The sequence below is a fragment of the Mytilus californianus genome, unplaced genomic scaffold, assembly GCF_021869535.1.
Source record: "Mytilus californianus isolate M0D057914Y unplaced genomic scaffold, xbMytCali1.0.p SCAF_3, whole genome shotgun sequence".
In the NCBI taxonomy this organism is placed as follows: domain Eukaryota; kingdom Metazoa; phylum Mollusca; class Bivalvia; order Mytilida; family Mytilidae; genus Mytilus; species Mytilus californianus.
The window spans coordinates 17,471,648-17,499,618 of record NW_026262679.1 but is presented as its reverse complement, the minus strand read 5'-3'; the positions used below and the strand labels follow the sequence as shown (position 1 = coordinate 17,499,618).

General features: G+C 31.8%; 1 protein-coding gene across 1 annotated transcript; it reads left to right on the top strand.

The window, feature by feature from the left end:
• LOC127734033 (uncharacterized) lies at positions 1-27,838 on the top strand. The gene is made up of 23 exons (XM_052243592.1): positions 1-77; positions 982-1,044; positions 2,267-2,340; positions 3,496-3,530; positions 6,836-7,487; positions 7,960-8,036; positions 8,563-8,634; positions 9,362-9,499; positions 9,946-10,068; positions 10,964-11,035; positions 11,855-11,991; positions 14,238-14,339; positions 15,285-15,371; positions 16,657-16,764; positions 19,157-19,337; positions 19,732-19,875; positions 20,823-20,908; positions 22,085-22,155; positions 24,031-24,140; positions 24,841-24,982; positions 25,590-25,663; positions 26,961-27,063; positions 27,586-27,838. The coding sequence occupies exons 2-22, from the start codon at positions 1,021-1,023 to the stop codon at positions 26,993-26,995; spliced, it is 2,544 nt and encodes an 847-aa protein (XP_052099552.1). The 5' UTR covers positions 1-77; positions 982-1,020; the 3' UTR covers positions 26,996-27,063; positions 27,586-27,838.
• Positions 27,839-27,971: the final 133 nt, after the last annotated feature.

Sequence of the window (27,971 nt, the reverse complement as noted above, 5' to 3'; positions counted from 1 at the left end):
AGGAACAGGAAGCAGAACATTCAAACCGAAAGTACAAACTTCTTCACAAACAATGACGGAACACAAAAGTAATAGATGTAAGTACATTATAAGCAATGTTTCAAGCTTCGGTATGTCTATAATGCCTTGATCTAGATTATTTAAGAACATCTAGAACATATATTTTTATCACTCCTATTCATGTGACTGGAAAATAATTAGAAATGAAAGTATGTTCTTCTTTCTCAAAACACACTCGATAAATATGTAGAAATAACTATGCATATGAATCAACCCTCAATAGGAACACAATATGTATATAACTGCAATTTGAACATAACAAAAAGATATTTCACCTTCACTATATTATTCGTATAACATGTACAATAAAAAATAGTGACGCGTCTGTACATGAGCAATGCAGAGGCAATGCATGACGCTAAGTCTGACATCTGCCTAAGGTCTCTATCCATATCATGCCTGTATCAGTCACTGTATTCTGGTGATATTCTCGTGTTAACATTCACATATTTCTTTTATTTGGTATAACTGCGTTGTATACAACAGACGGCTTAAGAGTGTTCAGACAGAGTATCTGTTAGAAAGAAAATTTGCTTGTTCTATTGTATAATCTGTATTTTAACACATTAATTCCGGGTGTTTTATTAAGATGTAACGTAGGACACAACGGTGATGTTGGGGGTAAACACGTACAATATAACAGAAACCGAACGATAAAAACAAAAAATAAACAACAAAAAAGTCATCTAGAGGTTAATATGTAATTTTCAACGATAGACAGATACAAAATGTCAATCTAGAAATTGCACCGAGACAAAAACAAAATTTCGCAATATCTAAACAGAAACTATTTGCAATCTTCACTATGTTTTGCAAAAATAAGATTTGAGTTCACTCTATTGATTGATTGAGTACAGTTTATATATTATGATATATTACATTATGTCCTATATTTATAACTTTCTACTCTCTTTTTAATAGTGGCAAAGGATACACCTCTTACTTGCTATTTATAAAGTCATGGCGTTGACAGTAACTGATATGGTGAGTGAAGAACAAGTAACCAGTTAAAGTCAAATTTCGAGTTTAATTCAAAAGTAGTCAATCAGAAAAGATCTTTGCTGTTGTGAAACTGTTGTGGCCAATAAAATGTCTTTCAAAATTAAAATTTCATTAATAATGAACCGATAACATACATTTTCAAGCTGGAGCTCGAGCTGGTTGCTCAAATTTTTAACAGAGATAAAACTAAAGCAACAAATTCAATGGTTTCAGTCTTTCCACTGGTCAAATGTTTTAAGCAACTCAGTCCTGGATGCTTTTTATAATTAGAGTTCCTCTCCTTAAAAAGCCATATTTTTTCCAAAAATAATGAACTGGTGTCCAGTTCACTGAAAGTTATCGACATTTCATAGGCTTCTATGAAAAACCTGATCAGCTCTCATTAATGTGTTTCGACCATCTTATTTGTAAATCGATGTTATTGGTCAAAGCGATTTCGTCAAAATAGAGTTCAAGTTTGTTTGTCAGTAAGGCGGCGATCTTTGGAAGAGATGTTTATTGTCAAAATGCGCGTCTGTTGCAGTAAAATTGGTACCGTAAATGTTATTTTAAACAGTTGCATTTCAATTTCAAAATGACCCGATTTTTTTTAAGAAATCCATTGGCCGTAGTATTTTAAAGTATTAATAGTTCTTACTGGTTATTCAAGTGTTGAAACTCGCATTTCACATCACCGTGCTAGATATTGAAATTTAAATTCATATACTGAACTTCAAAGGTAGGATTTTAGATGATCCTTTCTGGCTTTTGTGCCTCCATAGGATAACATTGTTCAATAGCTTAGTTATTTAGAATAGAATATCACAGAACAAAGTTTCATTTTCGTTGTTCATACAATTAACTTTGTAGAAATGATTAACAGGAATATAAAAATAAGAAGATGTTGTACGATTTCAAATTAAACAACTATCTACCAGAATCCAATTGACCTGGATGTAAACAATATGAAAATCAAAACGCTCTTTCACAAACTGTAAACTATAAGAACATACATCACAAGCACGAGACATATTCGTCTGAACCCACATAACACGAGCAACAAACCCTGTAATCAATATCAAAATAAGGACATATGGTTTGATTGTTCATGCGATAGATAGTTCATTACAATGTATAATCCTCAAATGTTTTCGATATAAGATGTTTAAAACACCAACAGATACATTTAGATGTTAAAAACGTTAACAGTTCATTTTTATTTCAGCTGCACACGGTGCAAAAGACTATACAAGATCTGCAGCAAACACAAAGCCAGATTACACATAAGATGAACCATGTGTGAGTAGAAACAGAAACAGGAATGAATATTACAAATTTAAAAAAATAGCTGGAAACCCATTCTATGATAGATATTAAATTGTATGTGTTAAAAAATGTAGTGTTATCGTATGGCAGTAGGGGATTTAGTATAAGCGATGTAGAGTGCAATTTTGTTTTAGTTCAATAAGATGAAAATATATAAGAAATCCAAAAACTGTGTATTGCTTTTGATGTCAGACTTAATATAAACGTGCAATTCTTAAATTGCACCATACATGCATATGAAATTTCCATCTCGAGGTATGCTCGAATCAAAATGCATAATATGTCTGAATTACAACGAAAGGGCTTATAAATGAATACGCCATCAAATCGGAATATAAAACCGTTTTAAAGCCAGGTTTCCCTGAAAGTAGTACAGCGTACAGTATAGTACATAAACCTGCATATCAAAATGCAAAACTCATATTTGAATTGTTATCAATATTTGGTTAGAATTCTAACGAATATGTTTTAAATTATATGCTGTGTCGTCATATAAGTGGGATTTTTCTAGCTATAAAACAAATTTAACTTATGATTTTCGTCTGAAAAATGCCTTTACCAAGTCAGGAATTTGAAAGTTGTTTTCCATTCGTTCTGTTGGTTGATATAGACGAGCGTTTGATTTGGTCACATTTTATGGACTTCATCTTTTTAAAAAAAAACATATGTGAGAGTTTTAGTTAGCTATAAAACCAAGTATAACTCACCCTTGTTTTCGGGAAATGCCTGTACCAAGTCAGTAATATGGCGGTTGTTTTCCATTCGTTTCGTTAGTTGATATAGTGGCGCTTATGATTCTGTACGGTTTTATGGACTTCCCTTTTTTGAACTTACCTTGGAGTTCGGTATTTTTGTTAATACTTTTTTTACCTTACTGATACCAACATGAAGTTTTACATAATCAACATAAGCTTATTTTTGCATTGATGAGTAAGAAACAGTAAATCTAGGGAGATGCAAATAATTATTGTGTGTGTGTGTGTGTTATTAATTAAATTTCATCATAAATCTGAGATATAATCAAGAATTGTTTAAAACAAAATCTTGATTGTAATTTGTATCAATCAGATACTGACTATATATCGATTAAATCATATTAAAAATTATGTTTTATCTTATTCCAAGCAGCCCTGCAGTGACGAATGACATAAGTAGACTTGAAGGTAAATCTTTTAAGTTATTACATAACAATTGTAAACATGTTGGAATATCACTCTTTTAGCTTTCTGTTTGCAACTAAATATATTTCAAATGATGGTGAGACAACGTAACGTAATTTATGAGGGCTGAATTTCTAAAGTGATATATATTATCCACACGTACCTTTCAAATTTAAAACGTTTCACAAGTTTGAAAGATATTCGTCGAATGGAATACATATACTGTAAATTCAAAATTAAAATACACCTGTGACGTACATCTTTTGTTCAAACTCTCCATTATTTTTCAGGAATGGAGAGTTATTTTCTATTGTTCGTCTTCATTCATCCGGTCGTTTTGCCCTTAGGATATTTCCATGGGCACTTTCTAAAAAAGTGTTCACCCATGGGAATAATTTTAAAGGACGTAACGCGATATTGAATGAAGATGAAATCTTACTAAAACGACTGATACTGGATTTTTTTAAATTGGGATCATAGTAATACAATGAACACTAAATATCTTATTATTAACAAACAGCTTTTATTTGCGAGTCTTAATTCCATCGTGTAAAATATAGTATCGTATGCACTAAAATTCAACAATATAATCCACAATTTGTTTTCCGATGCAAATCTTGGCTGAATTTTTGTCACGGATAGTATCCAAGTGGGTAAAAACGAATATTTTCCATTGAGTCCCATTCCTCTTCTGTGCATCTACAAAATATCAAATGTGTAAACTGTGTGTGAGTTAGTGAATTATATTGTAATATTGAACACAATAACATTATTCAATAATGAAAGTAAAGAGAAAAATATATTTCACATAAAGTTTGATTTTAATTTTACCGTTTAAGATATCATTTCCTTGAAATATTTTGATTTCGTACAGCAAAAATCGTTTGTTGCATTTATATATATATATAAATTAAAACACAAAAATTACTCGGATAGTTTCTACAATAATATTGTGGTTTAACAGAATAATTAGTCCAAGAAACTGAAATGGTCAAAATGGCGTATTCGGTATTTTATTTGATTGTTCGTTGTTATAATTTAAATATAGTACTCATGAATACAATTTGAGGTGTTATGTATAACATTTGAATAAGGCTTGTGTTAAATATTGGGCGGGGTTTTTATTCAATTTTCAACAGAAACGCGTAACATAATCGAATTCATTCACTGTTGTTATATGTCCCGTGGCAAAAATAACAATTATACCGGCAGTGCAAATAAACGGCGTTAATGTTGAAATAGTTGTTTAAATGAAATTAAAAGGTAGTTGTCCATGCGGATTTTTTTTTCTTAACCTTTTTTGCTTACTTTTTGATAATAGGGAAGAATGAAAAATACTTTCAGTTTGCTTGTATTGCTCTTTAAAAAAAATGCATAAAAGTTTTGTTCGTTGTAATTAGCAAAGGGAAAGACGAAATGTTGGGTTGTGCATGAAATACTGTTTTCTTGTTTCATTTTATTTCATCGAATAAAATGGTTTGAAATATAGAATCATATTTTGTTTTCGATATGAATTAAAATCGAACACACCGTTATTAGTTAATAACATATACTAGAGTGTTACATACTTGGAAATTCATTCTAGTTGTACCATTTCACTTTTCACAGACGATTCTACATCCAATATTTATTAAACGAAAAACACACATAATCTATTAACATATATGCATAAATACTAGTTTTTTTACTCTCCCGAAATACCACTTAAAGACACAAATAAATATCCTTTCAACCCCACTACAAGAAACACGTGCGTATGCAATAACTTTAAACATAAACCTGAATGAACTTTATTCAAGATCTTTTTATAGTAATTATTCTACTGTTCATAAATACTTCGTTAAGTGAGTGGTCAGCTTGATCTTAAATTTTGCCTGCAGATTCTTGGGTACAACACGGGGAAAATGAAAAGAAAACAATTACAAAATTAAATAAAATTCTTTAAAATGTTATAATCTGAAGATTCGTTTTTAATATTTAAGGTGTATTTTAAGTTAGCGAAAGTCCAAATAACTGTCCATTCTTAGGAAAAAAATGGGCGTCGGCCCTACGGGCTCCATTATTTTCCAGGAATGGACAGTTATTTGGATTTTCTCTATAACATCATTGCGAGGTTTGTATTAATGCAAAAAATGCGACTGGGTGAATATCGCAATCTGATATCTGTGATTGCTTACTTCGTTTTAAATCTTTTGTGTATATGCAGCTGCGACATTTTGTTGTTTAAATATAAATGTACCGAGTGCTTTCCAAACATGACTTTTATCGTGTTTTTATGTATCCAAAAATAATCTAAAAGAGTAAGAGTTTTATATCTATTAAGCTTTTTTTTACCTTTCTACGTCTACATGTGCTAGTCCTATGTTATAAACTTTAAACATATATATAAAAAGTTATGGAGAGATATTTGCCTAGAAATTCTGACGAAAGACGGCTATTTGGATATTTCCTAAGCCGATAGTCGAGTGAAAGTTGATTTCAAGACTATAATTTTTCGCAAATAAACCTCCAAAACATTAACGATGATAAGTTTATTTACATTAAATGTTCTAAACTTTGAGCTCATAGTAATGTACACAAAGTTGTGGATAAATTCTCTTTTGCTTGTAAGTTTTTGCTTTCGAAGTAAGAGTCCTATGGACAGCCATCATCGATTCACTGCGAGTTTTGTAGGTTTATGCGTTTTCTTTGATAATTCATTATTCAGCAGTCATTCTTTTTCATCATCTTCGATTTAACCGAATCTTTGTACACCGTGGCCACCGCCACCAGCCATCATGTGTTAATTGAAGACAGATACACTGGTTATCAACCACTAAACTTCATCATTGTTGAATTAAATTTTTTTTAATAATAATAATTAAAAAAAGCCAATACACTTGATATGATACCCGTTAGCACACTACGTGCTTTGGGATAGCCTTCATCAGGTTAGATTGTGACCAAAAATTTGGAAAGCCAGTAATATAAAATGTTTTAGAACATAAGCAATCCCCAAAAAACTAAATGAAACAGTTAAAATGATCTACCGTCATTTTCGCCTAAGAGAGTCATTGTAAATGTTTCGTTGCCTCCTAGTGTTATGATCAATAATCCATTTATTGATGGAGGCTTTGTTATTGGGCAGAATTTGGGCCGATTAAGAGTTAATCATTTCGTTTGTCCATCCATATTTGTATAAAACGTGAAGACTACAAGTGGTCAATATTTTGTGTATTCATAATACTGTGTTCGTGTCTATTGACGTAGCTTCCGCATCCTTGTTATTTAAAGATGGTAGTTATGCTATTAAACATATTTTATGACAGGAATCGAAAATCGTTTGATGAATGTTTATGAAACTAAAAGAAGAAATTCAGCTAAACTACAATTAATATTAGAATCTGTTGGAAAACTAACACAGAAACTACAAATCGTTTCTACGAGTATTGCTGATTTAAGAACAAAAGAAAATTCAAAAACTCTGCGGCTAATAGAATCAAACAGTTTAGAATGTGACAATTTTTCAATGCAAATAGAAGAAGACAGTTCAGATATACCAACTATTGACAAGTCCTCCGAACAATCAGATGATGAATATCAATATACGGAAAGACAAGAGCATCACCGGAGGTCAAAAGATTCAGTATATTATCATGAAAGACCAAATGTCAATGTACAACAGCCTCCAAATCGTTCAGAAACAGCAACGTTTTCGAAAAATTCTTCTCCAGATGCTTTGAAAGCAAAAGTCACGTTAGTAAAATCAAAAACAGCAGAACAAATAGTAGATAAGAAAATAGAGAAAAGGAAATCAAAATATGGGTTTAGATTATGCACAACTAATGATAATCTAGACAACAGAACGTTTTTTCGCAAAAAGAAACGGTGTTATCAGGGAGAGCTGTTATTTCCAAAGATAGATAATCAAATAGAAGAAGAACCAAAGCCTAACATAGTCCTTGCAGGTGTGGATGGAAGGTAGGATAATAGGATTAAAACTATATTGCGATAGTGTGCATGTTGCTATATATTGAACTGATTAAACAAAAATATATTGCCGAATTATAGCAGGAAAAGTACAAAAACCTTCACCTACATGTTATAACCAAAATCAACACGGACAGAATCTGAAAAAAAACCTGAAGCTGTTTGATCTGTATCTTTGTTCCATGTTGTTAATAGAAATTGATAAATATTTGGTAATTAAAGGCTGACTTGTAACAGTCATAACATTAATTATTGACCATTGAATCTTTAACATTTGAAATGTTTTATTATCATTTAATATTTGTTTAGATAAGAAATTTCAGAGAATAAAATATAAAAACAATTAATATTTTAATAATAATTTATTTCTTAGTTGTAATCAACAACTTTACATCAATGTATGTATATATATATATATATGTGTGTGTGCGTGTACTTTTAATCAGTTTTTTTGTAATTAAAGGTCATACAGAGAGGCCGGTAAAGAAACTGCTCGTAAACAGAAAGGAATAATGACCATGGCACAAATGACAGAGAGAGGTGATTATATTAGTGTCTTTTACCATTATAAGAAATAAAGACAATGTAACAAAACCACATACACCCTATTGACTAATTGATGTCTTTAGCGTCCAGTGGCATGTATTTTATTCATGTTCAGAACGAGAATAGCATAAACAAATACATCCTATAGGTGGCCTCTGCAACGTGGATAAATAGAGATGAATCGAGGACAAATTATAAAAAGATGCGTTTAAAAAGTTCATTGCATCAGTGTTGAGTAGACAAGTAGACATAACCATTAACGTATAAGCTATATATAAAAAATATCACAATTAACAACAGCAACACAAACAAAAACCCTACTTCTGAAACTTCAGATCAGTAGTGTGAGATCTGAACTGGTAAATAGGTACAATAATTGCATAGGTTTTGTAATTTGTCTTTTTCACTATCGTTAAGTGATTTGAGAATATCCGTTCAGTTACATGAAATATAAAAAAAAAATGAAAATGAGTTATTACTGGTACTCTTCTTTGTCTACAATATTCTTGTTATTTTTCAGATTACGACAATAAGCAGAACGTACATTCACTGTTAGAATGGGCACATATTGCAACCCAGTCACAAATGGAAGGTAAACCGTATGATTAGTTAATTATGTGTGTTTGAATTGAAATGGTTCGATGATAATTAAGAAAGATAATTATCATGTTTATTGTTATAGTCTTCCACTATTAATGTTGTTTTTAAGTTAATTTATGTAAGTAGCAGAACAAGGACATCATATTTGCATTATAAAGCCAAGATATATGACAGCAAATCCAGTTTACATGATGTCAGCTTCACTTGTTTAAATATTAACATGCCATCTGAATATAACGTTCATGCATCTGAATTTATGTGATATGCCAAATCCTTTGCGAGAATAATTATTAACTCAAAAACTACTCAAGCAAATATATAGAATGAATAACTGAGATTTACTTCACAAGTTTTGCGGTTAACCATCATGAATTTGTTTATTAATAGAACATATGTTTTCTTCTTATTAGTGCAATTTTGACTCTTCCATAGATCCTACAAATACATTATGGTCCATCCGACATTGGTATCATTTTGTCTGTTGCTTTGGTGCTGACTTCATAATATGAATTTGACGGATACCTCATACATACCAGAAATTTTTAACTCTTTCCCTGTTAATTTACCTGGTGCCATTGTAATTAGTGAGTCAAGTTCACTCTTGACTTTGTTTTGTATACCTGGATATTTGACATATTCGCTATACTACCGTCGTATTTATCATTAATGTTATACAATAGTATCATATCTTAAATAAAAATAATATTATTTTAACACAGTTGCCATGAAAATGATGTTAAATATTGAGAAAATAAGTACTCATGGTCATGACTACATGATGCTTCTAGACACATCGGAGAGTATGCAAGGAGAGAAATTTGACTTAATGATTAAAACTGCCACAAATTACATCGATGGTAAATATTGTAATTTTGTTTCAGTTTAATACAGTACATATATATATCTATATATGATAAAAGATAGAAAGAAAAAAAATAACCCATGTCAAAGGCTCACAAACGGCGCGTTCCCAATTATAAACAGAATCAAGATATTCTACCTATAAAACATTTATTTATCTTTTCTCAATACTGAGCGAAGGAGTTTAATGAAACTAATGAATACTTAAAACATGTTAACTATAGAATAACAGATTTGTAAAACATAAGCATTTTACGACCAAAAGATATTAATGACAGTCACACCGAAAGGAACTGAATATCAAAACAACACAAACCACCGTTTAGATGATAAATTTCATAAATATAGATTACTTTGCCAACTTATATATTATTTCCATTGACCTCAAGGGTTGAAATGATCCTTTATTATGCTGCTATTTCTTTCTCTTTCTGCACTTCAGGTCTGCATCGAGACGGTTTAAGATACAATTTTCGGGACAATGTCGGTTTAGCATGTTTTGGAGCAGAAACTAAATTGATTCTTCCGCCTCTAGCGGATTATGACGACATCAAGAGAGAAATAGGTAACAAAAATGATGCATGCATTATTTGAGCACTCCCAATAGTTAAATTTGGAAAATTGTAAAATGCTGACATTTCATTCTCTAGTTGAAAACTATACTAATCAATAGGATATATTGATGTATCCAACACAGTTACAAAACATTGAAATATTTAGTACGAGGTCATTCTACATGTACTGCAATGTGAAATTAAAGGAAAATGTTAGCTTCATATAAGATTACATGATTTGTAATTCATAGACATTTTTGACAGCACAAGTTTTTAGATGTCTTAGTTATCCATAAAAAAAAAGACTTACACCAGACACACTTTGAATGTTTTCCTTAGTTACTCTTACATGTATTTATTTTCAAAAGGAGAATATATCTTAAACGATAATCGAAATAAAAATTCAAACATAACTCAGACAATGGTAACAGATTGAAGTAAACAATTTTAAACATGAAAATGTTACCGAAAACTTTTGTGTTCCCTTATTAATTACTTTTATTCAGATATAATTTACAAGCAAGCATCTGCAGTTATCAAAACATTTGATATTTTAAGATCATGAATCTTATATCTCAGATTCACTATAGAAAAAGTGGAAGAAGGTCTTGAGAATAATATTGGTATAAACTTTTCCAGAACTACAAAATGAAAAACGTAACTATGTAACACCTTCAACATATGAGGTGAATACTGTTAGCATTCACTACAGTCGTAAATGTTCCAGAAATCGAAAGAAAGTTGTGATGACTAAAACGATAGAAAATATTTTTTGCATCTCTCATAGATAACACTGGTTTTCAAACTATGTTGATTTCTATATGGCGATATGTGAATTTGTCTGTTGGTGTACGTTTATGAGTTACTTTATTGATATAATTGTGATTCTTATCAATTTTATTTTAGGAAAATTAAAAGCTGGTGGTCCATCCCCTTTAACAGCTGGACTTCTGATGGCAATGTCTGGATTAACTCACTGTAAGTTTGTTCATGAAAGAAATCTGTATATGATTAACTGCGTTTGGGTTTTGTTTATAATTATTATTTGTGAATACGGGAATGATAATGTTTCATCACAAGAGTTCTCCGGATAATTCGCATGTTAACATATCATATTCTTATACCTTCCATTATCCAGTGTTTTGCCATTCTGTGTTAGACCATCAGAGCCTTAGATTTGTAATCGTGCGATATATATTGTGTGCCTCCACTGTATATTTCAGGCATACAGAGAGTTTACTATATAAACACTTTCTCTTAATTCCGCTCAATAATGTTAGACTTTACGTTTCTTTGCACTTGCATTTTTATATCAATTTATCTGCGGGATTTGCAATCAGACGGTTGAGACTTAAACTTCAAAAACTGTGTCCGTTACCTCGGCTGTCAGAAGAAGAACTAATATTTACGAGTTGTTGCAGCAAAGACAGCAAGCACATCTATGTTGAATAGGTAATTTACATGCCAATGGAAATAAATATTCAAATAACTATCAGTTTGGTTTCTAGAAAGATTGAATAGCATTCTTATTTGGCAATGGCTTCCCTACGTTGCGTTGCAATAAACCAGCAACGTGTCAACGAGGCCGCTCTCAGTCTACGCCATCATACGTTGTATGGCAAATATGTTTACATATATGGGCAAATATAACCAAAAAGGACATAAGATGAATAGTCAAAACAAATTTAGGTCAACTTGAGATGCAGATTTTGTCAGAATTACGGGTTTTGACGCATACTTAATATTTACTTTTTAAGATTTACATTAATTTCTAACATATTCCTTTTTATATCGAAGGTGGTACCACACATATTGTTCATCACGACTTCAAGCCGTTTATTATTCTGATAACAGATGGGATGCCTACTCGTATGGAAGCTCTAAATGAAGAGGATGGATGCGTTAGTAGTGCATTAGCAGTATCATCTTTACTGGTATGTTTCAATAATGTTCTACCCATAAATCCTTCATTTGTGGCAAACAACAAGAGTATCTAGCTTTCGTTTGTCAACTCACAAATTTATCATTAAAATTATAAAATAAATGTAGAGGATGCCACGTTGGAAAAAGGTTTCCACACTAATTCATTTAGAGGGATCTGCACCTGACGAAAAACCAATCCAACAGATTTATGAAGAAACCCGTCTGAAAAAGACCTTAAAAAAGTTTTACAGTCATCATTACATATAGTTGACAATTATCATGTGGCTTTGTCTCAATTTACTAGCAAAATGTTTTTCGGTCTTAGTTCTCTAGATAGCATAAAAGTTGTCTGATCTATAAATTTACCTATTACGTCCTATTCTTGATTGTGATATTTTTACTGAGTGTGGATTCACATAGCGGGTTCTGCCTGCATAGCAGTCTCAATCCATATTGGAGTTAATGGAATTGCCCCAGTTTTTGTTTTTGATCTTGATTTGAATCTCCTGATTTGATTTATGATATTGAACATCCGTCAACTACTGTAACCGCTAATATCTAAAACAAAATGGGTTTTATTTGTTTTGAATTCTTTTTCTTTTGTGCTCAATGTATTCTCTTAATTATTTACAGTATAACTCGTCAAAGTTCTTTGCTATGGGCCAAAACATGTTTTTGGTTTGCAATTTTTGTAAAAAGAAATGTTACAGGAGACTAAATGAAAAGTGTCACTTGCTAATTTTCAGTAAAATCTAGACCAATCATTTACAGTCATTATCAATAAAAGATTAAAGACAAAAAACACCACCTACTTTAAAAGCACCATATGTTGGTACCTTAGAACAATTCAATCTAGTAGGCTTATATAGTAGACAATAAACAAAACATAGTTAATGATTAAAATGAGACATGGGTTATACGTCATAAAGACAGCAACACAACGACGAATATAACCAAAAGACATTAAGAGGGCAACATACGGTTTTCAATAATGTGGCTGGGCATATTATGTTACCCTTGTCCATCATTGCATCCTTCCGTCCTCTTCAAATTGAACAGTTGTCGTACATGTTTCTTTATGACAGGAGATATTGGTCTTATTTTTGTACTGTACATTAGGGATTATTAATGACTTACAGATCGAGTTTGTATTTGGTTCCGTTCATCATAATTTTACCAAAATTACTGCCCTTCAAAAACTGTTCTTGTCTGGACTATTTTGTAATGTCTGTTGTTGATCTATAACTGATAATTGGTACAATTATGTATAATGACATACAAATCGAGTTTCGTCCAGGATTTGTTTGCTGGCGGAGACTCTCAACCGTGTCGTACCATCTAGACAGCAAATAACAAGAATAACATGAAAAAAGAATCATGATATGAAATGAGATTAATAAATAAATAAAAAAACAGCTTAACCATTACAATGCTTGCAAAAAAGTATAACAAAATACCGAACTCCATGGCAAATTCAAAAAGGAGAAGTCCATAAAAAACTGACAACATCAAACACTACCTATCAAAGGAACAAGTGAAAAACAACTGCCATATTTCTGACTTGGTATAGGCATTTTTCGACGACAATAGTGGGCAACTTGTATTTTGAAATAACTAGCCTAGATACTTGGAATGTCATAGTTTATAATTTTTCATTCCAACAAAAACCAAGCTCTGCAGAAGCTTAACAAAATTATCACAATTCAAAGGCTTTGTTTCAGTATTATTAACTTATGTCAATAAAAAATGCATCAAGTTTTAAGAGAAGAATGATTTGCGTTTGTACGCTTTGAAAATAGCTTTATGATAAGATAATTTAGCGAGACGTTTACTCATTTTACGATAATGTTTTCACTGATGTAACATTTTCTCCGAAAAGCAGTACTTTTGTTCATTTCAATCTGAAAACCTTCTTAGTCGTCGCGTGCAAAATGAAATTTTTGCAAAAGGATTAATGCATATTATAGCCCAAGGAGAATCCATAGATATTACCAATCGTTACACATGTTGCTTTACTCAGTTTGTATTCATGCTGTACTGATTCATTGTAATCTCATATTTTTCTGTGTGTACCTATGAATGGGAAAAAAATGATATTAACGATGGCTTAAGGGCTCATAATTGTGGGAGTGAAAATCTCATACTACTATAAACAACATGCTTTGTAAAAACAGTTGTGCGGGGTCATGCTTCCTTCAGGCTTGATTCTGTTCAATATGTTAAAACTGAAACGGGCTTCCATTGTTGTTCATTTCAGACTAATTTAGACAGAGACAAAGAATTACACAGAGTAGTGAATGATATTGCAGGGCGAGGTATAAGAATATTCTGTGTTCCAATCGGATCAGCAAACACAGATGTAAGTTTTCAGGAATAACAGTTCAGATAAGCTGCAACACATTTCCTGACAATTGATCAACATATAGATATGAGTTATTTTTTTTTTCATTTATGATATGATGCAAGTTGTAAAATGGGTATCTTGAATAGTATTTAACACGTCTTGGTTTAAATGATAATACAGAGCACGCAATTACCGCACTCATTTTGTCCAATTATAATCATTATCAAATTTATTAATTATTGCTTCTGATCTTTCGAAAGTATAAAATAAAGTGTTTATATATCGTGGATCTATCCTCATCGTTCCAGAAGGTAGAACGTTATGAAAAGGCAAAGACGCTGATCCGTTTTAAAAAGTCTGATTTGAAATTAATACATGTTATTTACGGAGCCTTTTAAGATTTATCTTTATATGAAAGCCTCATGCGGAAGGGTTTTGAAGCTTAATAAATCAGAAACAGGAGAACAATTAGATAGTGAATAGATTAAACAGATACGTCAGAACTCCTCAACCCTTTACAAATTGCTTAATTATCTAGAATAGAAATTATACATGCATTTTATATCATTGCTGTACTTCAACTGAGATTTCTTACAACAATGACAGGCGTGAAAAAATAAATCTTGTGCGATGCCAGAAATAAACTTGCTGAACAGAAGAAGAAAGGTACCGAAGTGTTTGAACCTGTAAATCAGGGAATCGAAGTTAATAAGAATAAAATAAGCTAAAATACATTCTACAAGCTTTTTGCTATTATACTTAAAAAAGAGATAAAAGGGAAATACCAATGATAATATTATTACAATCTTAGTTTGATACACCATTGTTTTATGAAATTCCTTCAAATAAAACATAATTCCACAATAAATCTCTGTATATTTGTGGTAAAAATTAAAAAAATACCATTTTAGGTGTAAAAGCTTAGTAGCACAACAAAACTTACAATTTGATTAATTTCAGATATTGAGCAGGATAGTTACTAAAACATGTGGGAAAATGGTACCGGCTGAACAGATTTATCGTATCTGCAAAAATACACAGACTCTAGTTTGTATTTCACCTTTTTGTTTCATATAGGCAAATCTGACGAATCGCTTTTAAAGATAACGTCAATTACATCATTTTGTAATATTATATTATCAACTCAGGTTGATATACTTTGCATGTTACAATCGTTTAAAAATGCAATACGTATAAATACATGTATAAGAATATTATTATATACAGAAAAAAATGAAGAGTAAGCGTGGCATTTATTCAACAAGAATCATGCGATTATTAGTACGTTGAATCCGCTTAACACCACCCCGAAACGTTTAAATGTCTGCATCAAAGTTGTGGTTTCTGCTTTGGCCATTATTATCCGACAATAAAAATAGCGTTTTGTAAATTTGGTGCATCCGAAGCACTGTCATATTTTACTTTCACGACGAATGCTCAAACCCGAAAATTCAAAAGCATATAATGTATAAGTACGCATGGAGTTATATGACCAAAACGTATCTAAAAAGAAAGACAAATCCTTCTAAGGTCAACTTACAAGAGGCAGTTGAAAAGGTAGTTTCGTTATAATGTGTACATTTATCATTGGTGAATGTGAGAACAGTATGTTATAAACCATGTCAGTACCGACGCAATGCATACTAACCTAATTATACCCTAGAGTGTTAACAGTCCATCAGTTATCGACTCAGTGCTTAATAATGACATTTACACTTTATAAATGTGGTGCTTTCGAAGCGTTTTTCTGGATTTAGGAACGTTCAAACCCGAAAATGTGGTAGACAATGATGTATAAATTTATGAACAAGTGATGGGATTAAGATCAAAGGGAACATAAAAAGAATAGCCAAATCTTTTAAAGGCCAACTTTGCCTGAGTGAGATCGAACCTTACATTTTAGATAAGTTTGAAATTAATCAACGGTGAATTTAATAAAGGTATGTTATAAATTAAATCATGTCAGTACAAAAGCGCTGACTATTGATACACTCGAGGACTAGAAGTCAACCACTACCGATGCGTTACGTAGATATATTTATTTATATTAGTTTTTTGTTATGTATACTTCACTTAGTCTAGCTTTCTCCATTGTGCATAGAACCTTCTCTTGATATTTCAGAAGTAAGGTATATATACTTTTTTTCACGGCAATAGAGAATATTTTATTTCTTTTTATTCTATTTCTTTAATTTTGTTTTTATCTCGAATTCAACAAAAGCTGATGGAATATTATTTAATCTATGAAAATTATAAGCTAAAACTAAATTTCTATTCGCATGTTCTGCCATTTAATTGTTGGTTGGTCATTTATGCCTCGTATATATTCCAGTACCACGCATCAGAAATTGCAAACCAGTTGGAGACCGCAACAGATATTGACAGAAATAGTGTTAAAACAGTCGTACGTTCGGCAACTCTCCAGGATTTTGATGATTTTGTAAGTAATGCATCTCAGTTCAAAAGTTTGCTTTGAGAAAATGATATATTATGACTTCAGTTATTTGAGTTTTTAATTTTTACACATGTATCGATATAGGAAAACATATTACTCAAACGCAAAATGTATTTATATATAGAGAGAAGTGGGATACTGAAAGATAATGATACCTATTTCGGTACCAATAAACACATCATAGATTCACGGAGTTTCGTATGCCATACGCGCGTTTCGTTAACAAAAGACTCATCAGTGACGCTCGATTAAAAAAAAATAAAGGAGTAAATAAGGCCAAATAAAGTACAAAAATACGAAAGCAATAAAATTTCCAGTGAAAACAGTAAGGGATATTGTATACATATCTTGGATTCGCGTAGAACTTTGGAACCACAAACTGAAGGTTTAGTCTGTCTTGGCATTGAAATGAAATAAATTCATATCCAATGATGAAAAGTATCTATAATTAAACAGAACAACAATTGGAACGAATATAGCTCTGTCCTATGCAAACGCCTTTACTGGCAAATAAGAATATCAAATTCGCAGTCGTTTTTTTAACTAACCTTTCTCTTGTTGCTTGTTAATTGACGACGATGACATGAAATTGAATAAACCAGAACAGGCACTTAATATAGTCATTCAATATGCCAACAACGCTCAACCCTCAAAGGAATTCCCATTATGAATTTTCTGCCTTATGAATACATTCGTTGCCACAAAAGTACTGGACAAGTCCCAATATCATTTCTCCTCATATTTGTTAAACAAAACATTGTATTTAAAAGTATTCCTTATACCTATGCTCTCGATATTTAGCCACTTTGTTCAAACTAAGACACCGTGATAAAGCATTTACAAGAACGGCGTGGCCATCAAAACAAGCGGAGTACAGAAGAAAAACACGGATAGGGGCTTCTTCTGCGCAAACAACATCAGCTTAGACAAACAGTTAAAAAATAATGAAAAAAGGTTAAAAAACAAATGATGGTTAGCATTATAATTTTTATAATTTGTTACACGCGATTATTTACAGTTTCGTTTTTCGATATAACGAGTGGCACGAATGTTCGTTGGCTACACCAAAAAATTCAGATATTCTTCTGTCGGTTGACCGTTTGCAGGAACTACTAGATGAATTTAAAAGATTGACTGTGTATCTTCGGCAAAATATAGACACTCTAAGTACATATATTATGCAATTACGCAATTTTGTTCACCTTTGTTCGAAAATAAGGAAAGATTATTTATAAGCGCAATAGAGCGATACATATAATTTGTTACCTACTTAAGGTCCTTTCTGGCTTGATCAGTTTTTCAATCTTCAACGTTTGTATTAGATTATGGATATTCAAATATTTTGGCATCGAGCATCACTGAAACGACATGCATTGTTGAAATGCGCATTTGGTGCAGTAAAATCGGTACCATTAATGTTATTAACGACTTCAATGTAAAAATGTTCTAATGGTATGAAATACTAATGTTTTGAATTATTACATTGCCAGATAATATAGAAACATGATAAACAGGATAAGTTTTTGCTTATTTATCTGGAATATGAATTGGCAACCTTATTTTTATGTCAAGGAACAGTATGGTCTATGTCAGAGATTTTGGTAAAAATTTTGCATATAACTTGGGCTCGTTGATTTATATCTGAAAATCGAAAAATAATACCTTTATCTCTTTTATTTTCTGAAATATAACTGATTGAATTCTTTCATAATAGGTGAACATTTGTATAGGAAGCACATGAAATCGACGAAAAACGTTCATAAATTTACCTTAAAATCATCAAATTTTCAATTTTTAATACATAGATTTCCGTTTTAATTCTATAAAATAATGATATGGTCACCGACTTCGTTTTTTGTGTATTAACCATTCCGTTATCGTGTAGGAAGTGAAAAACGTTTTACGGTCTACAACGCGATGACGTTACGATTATTTCTACGTTTTTTTTTTTGGTATTTTTTCACCTAGTACACCACTTTGATTGATGTATACCGTAAAAACGAAGTCGGTGACCCTATAATTATTTTACATCATTAAAACGGAAATTTCTGTACCAACAACATATAGTTTTTTAAGACAAAAGTCTATGTAGTAAAAATTTATTTTGAAAGAATTCAATCAATAATATTTCAGAGATAAAGGCATTCTTTTTTTCGATATTCATATACAGTTCAACGATCCAAAGGTGTATGCAAAATTTTATGACAATCTGTGACATTATCGTAAGTTCATTTTAAGTTGACAAAGTCTAACGTTTGATGTGTTCAGTCTTCATTGAATGACTTCCCCTTTTTAGATTTACCTTTCAGTTCGTTTTTTTTTAATGTTTGGTTGATACCTTTTTAGCAAGAACTTACATTAGTTTTCATTTGAACAGGATGACGTAACAGACAATGTTATGCACTTACTTGATCCTTTAACACAGTACAGTGGGTACTTCAAGCAAACTAAATGGACAGCAGTACAATTAGGAACACGTGTTCGACGCGGACCAAATTGGCACTGGAGAAATCAAGATTCAAATATGGCGGGAACAGTTATCGGGGATGATGAAGATGGTTTGTGCATTCAATCATTTATTTATCATCGTGTGTTTTATGATAGTGTTGTAGCAATCAAATAAAAAAGATAAGATTTTACATTATCATATCACAACATCACAATATTTACCTATCTAATATATTTCAGGTACATTTCTATAAAAGATCATGACCAAAGATGTGTTAATTTACACAAACATGTCTATTTTTATTTATCGGGGAAAGGGGCTGCTTTCTGCTGTTTGGTCGGGTTGTTGTCTCTTTGACACATTCCCCGTTTCCATTCTCAAGTTTACTATGTTCATCTCTGTAAATTGTAGTGTTGTACAACAGATTACTCCGTAAGTAATAATTTCTAAAAGTTGCACATGGCTACTTTGTAAGAATCTTGGACTCTTTTTTTTCATTTCAGGTAAGATATGGGTGGAATGGGACAGTGGTCACAAAAACTGTTACCAGTATGATGAAAATATCAAAGTGTTTGATATTAAACCAGTAAATGAACCAAGAAGGTTAATAGATGAGATGATTGGTGTAGGATGCAAAGTTAAAAGAGGTATTCAAGTAGAATCCGTATGTAGTTCAAGTTTGATTGCCCCAAATCGAAAATGAAAGGAGGTGAAAAAAAAATCAAACATTTATGGACAAACAAAACCAGACGAAAAAGCAAAATATTAAAGAAACACAAGACATAAACTTTAGATTGAGCAGCATGCCCGCACAAATATTTCGGATTTGAAGTCATTTGCTCCGTTAAAGTAAGCATTGCATACTTTTTTCATGGTTCTCGGCATGTTTAAATCAGTTTAAAATCAAGAACGACTACGATAAAAAGGAACATTTCTGTGTTTTATTATTGTTTTTTTGAAAACACACCAAAATAAATGTTGATTGTAGGTGGAGCTGAGATTTAAAGGACGATATTGTAAACCTTACAAACACATTTTTCAAAGACACTTAGAAACTGTATGATAAGAATAATGCAATTGACACAAGAAATAAACTTTATCAGAAGCACTACAGGAAAAAAGTTTCGAAAGTTTGAAATATGAAACGTTTGCAAAGCAAGATGAACAAAAAAAAGCAGCCTACCAACATATGTCAACATTTCATTTGGGAGCTGACCCTATATTTAAGTACAATTACATAATCTATGAAATTGAAATAATAAAAGTGTATCAATTAAATCATGCCGGACGGGCGTACTACCTTCTTAGAGAGTGGTACATATGAGGACTGGCAATCCACCTGTTGCGGTAGCAACCCAGTGGTAGCAAAACATGTTTGAACTCTAAAAGTATGACAAAATGGTGAGCATAAAAACAAGAGGACCCAATAAAAATATTTAGGAGGAAATTTTCATAAGAACGTTTACACTTTAGCACATTGGTGTACTTTATTAACTGATAACTTACCAAAAAATCATGCCAGTACCGGGACACTGGGCGGATGGTACCAGCTATTGAACGAACTGGTATTTAAATACAATTGTTATATATTAAGGTAAAGACTGGAAACACGGCGAACAGGATGGAGGACGAGGCAGCAGAGGAACAGTGTTACGTGTTGAAACAGACGGCAAAGTTGTGGTATGTTACAATAATAACAAACTCTGGTCATTCTGTCATTCAGAGTGTCGACAAAGCCATATTGATGTGTGTATAGGCTTCTTAAATTTTGGCTACTTCATGCAATAGATTTAGATTTTTATATTAAATCCGAAAATTACATTATTGTATGGCCCAGCTTGTCATATAAGGATAAAATATTCTTTAATACTTTTTAAAATGTCATATATAACGTTAATAATCTTGGCAAACGTTGCATTTTGGAATTAACAAGTGCAGTACAGACTCGCTTTCTCTGGTGGAAAAATGAAGACACCATTTTATTTTAGTTGTAGTACTAGTCATCTAGCTAGTGGTAGCACACATATTTTTCGGGAGGTCACAAATGGGATCATATATGTTTCTTAAAGGATCTCCACTTTGAAGAGTGTTTCAGATTTTTCCTTTGGTAATTATAGTTATCAAAGGTACCAGGATTATAATTTAATACGCCAGACGCGCGTTTCGTCTACATTAAACTCATCAGTGACGCTCAGTTCAAAATAGTTATAAAGCCAAACAAGTACAAAGTTGAAGAGTAAAATAGTAACCGACCAAATTGAACAAATGCAGCTAAAGTATGGAAACAAATCATGTATCTGAATACATATTAATATAACAGTGTACAATATAACGTCTTTGGGCTTCCAAAATGTCGTACATGCATTTTTGTTGTTGCTAAAACTACTTTTTCACACAAATCGGCTTGGCGGGAGGACATCTCTGATATTCCAAAATATCATACATTTAGACCAATCAAAACATTTAAAATAAGACATGTTACTAAATTGTCAATCTCAATTGTTTGTAAAGTTTGCTTCCAAAATGTTGTATGTAAACTTAGAAATTGTTGTATGATGGCTTTTAGTATCAAAAACTTGTACATTTCTTTATTTCTGTGAAAATGAGGTCAGGTTTTGTGTTATCCAGAAATGTCCAAGTTTTTTTTATTTTAATTGTTTATTTCACAGCCATTTACAAAACAAAATTCAAGTTCACATGCGATATTTTGGAAGCAAACAGTACATCCTGTTTTGTGAGATTTTTTTGTTGTTGAAAGATTTGTAATATACTACATTTTGGAAGCCCAGCTACCAGGCTACGATAAATTGATATAACCAAACTCTGCATAGGCAAATTGAAATGCATATTTTACAGGTTTATTGGGATAGAGGTAGACTTGGTATATACAAGTTTGCAAGTGAGAACTTGTTTGAAGTGGAAGTATGGTTTGTATAAAACAGTTTTCTATTCAATTACAAAGTGATAAAATTTGTAACAGACTACATCTTGATCTTGATAGATTAAACTACATAGAAAGAAACACAAATATCGGCAAACTTAAAAAATGACAAAATAATCAAACACATATATAAAAATAAGGAGATGAGGTATGATTGCCAATGAGACAACTATCCACCAAAATTCAAATGAAGTGGATGTAAGCAATTATAGGCACCCGTACGGCCTTCAACAATGACAAAAACCCATACCGTATAGTCGGCTATTAAAGGCCCCGACATAAAAAATATGAACCAATTCAATTGAGAAAACTAACGGCCTAATGTATAACAAAACAATTAACGAAAAACAAATTTGACAGACATGAACTAACGACAACCACTGAACTACAGGCTCCTGACTTTGGACATGCACATAAAGAATGTGGCGGGGTTAAACATGTTTGTGAGCGCTCAACCCCCCCCCCCCCCCCCCACACACACACACTAATGTGGTACAGTGGTATAACAGTACAACATAAGAACAAACTATAAAAATCAGATGAAAAAGGCTTAACTCATCAGATTGATACAAAGCAGAAAAATATCAAACATAAACACAAACCGGACGTGGCAGGGTATTTACCCATCCTTTTTCCCTAACAACAAAAAGGACACTAAGTACAGATCTGAGAGTACTCGCAGTTACTGACAGCTAGTTCAAAGCCAATAACTAATAAAAAAAATCATGTATCCCAGACTAAAATATCAATCAGTACACATCCAACATCCAATAAATTTAGTGTAAAGACGTCATTAACAGTAAGAGAAAAACATGACCTTGTGCAATGCCAAAATGCCAAACGATCGACAGATTGTAGTACCGTTAAAGTGCATATGTGTATAGCAAAACTATTCGTATCATTTTAATTTACTGATAATAAAATCAATATTTATACCAATAAAACAATATTCAAAGATCTAATTACAGTGTTGAATTGGTAACCTTTAGAATAAGTTTATTTGAAGGATTGATAAGTTTACCCGGATCGTATATAAATTTCCGGGCTCATGACATCTTTTATTCAACTTAAAGACTCTTTTTGTTTTTTTTCAAGACATTCTAAGGGTTATTTTAAGTAACTACTATTTACGTGTCAGTTATGCTCTTCATATTGTTATTGTCGTCCATGATTTGTTCAATGTGTGTTGTGAAGTCATTCTTGCTAGCTGCTTATTTAAGTTGAGTAACCGAGGGTTCTATCACCAGCCAAGTAGTCAGGATTTCGGTACCGACATTTAATATCATTCATACGATCCTTTTCTGTTTATGTATTGTTAATAAAACGTTACAGGCAAATTCTATGGTTTTTCTACAGCCAGAGATTGATGGCTTTATGCAGATTTGACACAATATTTTGCAATTTTCAGTTTCAAACGCTCTTTAACTTCGTAATGGATTTGTCCTATCTACCGTTTTGACTCGAGTACCACTGATGAGACGATACTCGCATAAGCGTACTAAATTATCAGCTCGGTATCATAAGTGACTTTAAGATGATCCCAAATTTATATATAATCTTTAACTGATGTAAGGTTAAGATTTCTCTAAATGTAAATAAGAGCATTATAATAACCAAAATATCCCAAAATATCTTAAAGAAAGAATGTCACATTGAAATATAGAATTAGATTTTTTCTACGACTGCTAAACTATCTTTTTTTTCTGCTATATTTTTTTTTATTTTGTAATTACATAAATAACATTAATAAGAACATTTTCTGTAGATAGCTTTTGGCTCGAAAAACTCTAGTTTGATATGCATAAATATAAAAATCTAAACGCACATTCCTGTATTTTCTAACCTACTTTTATTCATGCAGTGAGCATGGTCGGTCATTAAGTTCACCTGATATAATAGAGGATGAGGAGAATACCAGACAGGATATGACGCCAGATTTACCTCTTATTCTACCTTCTCACGCTAGCAAAAGTAAGTTATAACAGTAATAGTCTATTTTTATAGTCATACAACAAATAAACTACAATAGTATAGACAGAATAGCAGAAGGTAGTGTGAAACATATTACAAAATGTCAGATCTTAATTCTTAACTTTTGGGCACGAAATATAAATTTACCCGAATTACATATCTCTTTAAGATTATTAGAACTCAATAATTGTTTATATTTATACATAGAAGGTATTTCTCCAATAATAAGATTTGATAAAAGTAAGATCTAAGACTTTTATAAGTGGGACATTTTAAAATGAAATGTATCTAATCCTCAATGTCATCCTTACAAAAAATACGCAGAATAAGTGGAACATCAACTGCGTACCGTTAGAGTATTAGTTCGTGGGTTTTGAAATAAATGTATATACTAAGGAGATAATAAAAGGTAAAATAGGCGAAAAATACCACTCATAAGTCAAAAACAAACTGACAATGCTATGGTATTAAAAACGAAGAAAAAACAAACAATAATACACAAACCAAAACATAGAAAACAGAGACTGAGCAAAACGGACCCCACCAAAATCCGGAGATGATCTCAGGTTATCCGGAAGGGTAAGCAGATTTGTATATTTGTTACTGACAGGTAATCAGAACGTTATAAGTGGAAATGAAAAGAATGATAACAAAAGTTTTGATAATTACCCATAATTAACTATACACTATACCTCCACAGCGAAACCAGTGACGTCAGTCTGGCAGTATCAGAACATTAATGAACAATGGGAGTCTTATGATGAAGAAACCAATGTAAAGATAGAACGTGCTTACAACAGAAAACCAAATGGAAAATGTATTGTAGATATAGACAAAACAGTGTAAGTACCGACCTAATTTTTCGTCCTTATCATAGTTCGACTTATTTTTTCTTGTTTTTAATTTACCTAATCTTTTACTGTTTATATTTGTGTTCAACTAGGCATGTATGATTTTTAATTTTAGTTCAATTATAAGTTTTGGAGTTTAGTATGACGTCCATTTTCCCTGAACTTGTACACATTTTTGTTTAGGGCCAGCTGAAGCCCGCTTCCGGTGCGGAATTTTCTCGCTGTGCTGAAGACCCATTGGTGGCCTTGGGCTGTTTTCTGCTCTTTGGTCGGGTTGTTGTCTCTTTGACATATTCCCCATTTCCATTCTCAATTTTTTGTTTGATACTGGCCTTGTGCTACAATTAACGATTCGAAGAGACATCGATTAAATTAGCTTCAAAAACCAAGAAAAAAATATCACGCCGAAACAATTTATAAAGAAGACTGATATATACAAATAAACATAAAAATACTATACATCAACACAGCAATGAGTATAGATATAGAAATATCACAAAACAAAATATTCTTTTAAATACTTGCAATGAATGTGTGGTAAGGAACGACATGTATAGTTTATAGATGTTTTAGATTATTATTATATATGTAATTTCAGTCATGTTGTACTGTTTTCAAAGATGGTTCAAGAAAACCAAACGGACAAAAGCATAGTTCCTGTTCAACGAATAGGTGAGATTAATAATTAGCAGCTATGAAAACGTCAAATGTAGAGTTTGCTAGTAAGTTCATTGGCGCAACTCTTTGGCATGTGACGATTAATTCATTGATTTGCCTCATATGTCTAAATTGGATATATTACGCAATAACATTTATTTGGTTGATTGTTTCCTGTTCAACATTCTTTGGCAAATAATACATACCGACTCAGGACGAGATATCAAATAAACAGTACAACCGATAGGTATATTGTGTAGATTCAGTAAGTCTTGTTGACCAGTATAAAGAATTGGCAATTTGGACTGCCAAGAAAAATCGAAATAGCATTCCAATTCCGACTGTACGTGTCTATGTATTTATCCACCCACAGATAAACCGACGCAACTCTTTGTCATACGAATAACGCCGGATGGGATACCTCCAAGTGATCAAATTGCTATATTATACCTCGGTTAACTTTTGGACATTATTGTTATTGTGGTGTTAAACCTCTTCCATTTTTTTGAATATTAATGTATATTGATAACTGAATTAACTAGAATAAAAGTTTAGTTACGAAAGCATAAACGCTGGAAATGAAGAATGTGATATATCAACAAACTTGTGAGATCGTTTACAGCTTGCTCTAAATAAAGAGAGGAATTTTTCCATTAAGAGCTTTTAAATTTTAAGCTTAAGAATACTGTGTACTCGAAATCCCGATTGCAACCTGACCATTAAATAAAAATACTTATGTACCTTTAAAACATCTTCAAGAATTTCAATATGTTATCTATCTATTTGTATGCCTTATAATAATCAAATATGTTCTGCTTTTTAGCGTTTACACTTTTGAATAATTGCAAGTCATATTCTCCGGTTTGTGGTTGCATTGAAAGTGACTACACTTTAGCACGACGAACATCAGTAAAAATACTTGTATTTTTTCGACAATTTATACTTGATTGATAATGTGGCTAAATACCGGGAAGTGAAAAATAATATCGAACAATTTACGGTGAATTTGTATTTCCTCTTTAAATTAATGTTTGTTGCCAAGATTTCCGATATATGAAAATAATTTGTTTTGGTTGGCCAGCCTTAATCTTCATTTTGAATACTGCTGTTAAGCTTTTCGATAACAACACATATACTTGAGCTACATGGCAATACAATTGGTTTGAAAAACACAACATTATATGAAATTTCGATTTAAACATACTTATACATATACCTTTTTTATAATTTGTTATTGGAATGATCATAGATATACGTCATTAGTTATTGATAACCAATGAATATCGTTGAATAGTTTTGTTTTGTTTTACAGATAGAACAAGAGATATCCAAGAAGAAAAACAATAAACATACTATCTTCTCGTTTTGCTCACTGTTTATTTTGAAGCTTAATATTACATTGTAACCACAGTCATTATATAAATAACACATAGCTGAGAGAGTGATAGAGCAGATTGTTACCCCGAGAAAACATTGTCAACCGCGGCGAAGCCAAGGTTGACAATGCTTTTTCGAGGGGTACCAATCTGCTCTATCACCCTCTCAGCTATGTGTTATTTAATTTATTATACTGATTGTCCTATCATTATTGTCATTTACAGATTAATTTTATTGTAAAAGTATTTTCTATGACGTCACGTACATAACAACGTTACGGGTATTTAAAAAAAAACAAAAATAGTGAGGCAAGATGTTTTATTTTTTTATTTTGACAGTCAAATAATAAAATCTGAGCCAAAACGTAGAACTTAAGCATTGTATTTAATTACTTGATGTAAATTCAATTCATTGTCCTTTAAATTATCGATTTTTGATTGGTCTGGACGAGAGGGTGACATTAAAAAAAATTGTCACCCGCTCAGCCATGTGATAGAGTAAATTAACACCCTCGTATTAGCCAATCGAAATATGGCATTTTAACATGAAGTATAATAAAAATAACGTTATGATATTGATAACTTTCATTATATGATAATGGTAATCTGGCAATACCTTAAACATGAAAATTAATGAACAGAATTATAATTGGTAATGATTTAAACTATTTGAAAATACAATAACTTAAATTAACAATATATATAAAGATATATGTCAAATGAAAATAACATTTTATAATTTTGTACGTCCAAAGCATTGTTTTGGATTTATCTTTACAATCAACCGCTTAAACCAAATAAAAAAGAGGACCAACGATGTATTGATACTTGAAATCTTGAGTTACAATATGATCAAAGGGAACATAAAAAGAATTGTAATGTATGTTAAACTCGTCAACATACAACATTCTTCTTAAGATCTGCAAATATCTGCTTCCAAGGGACAC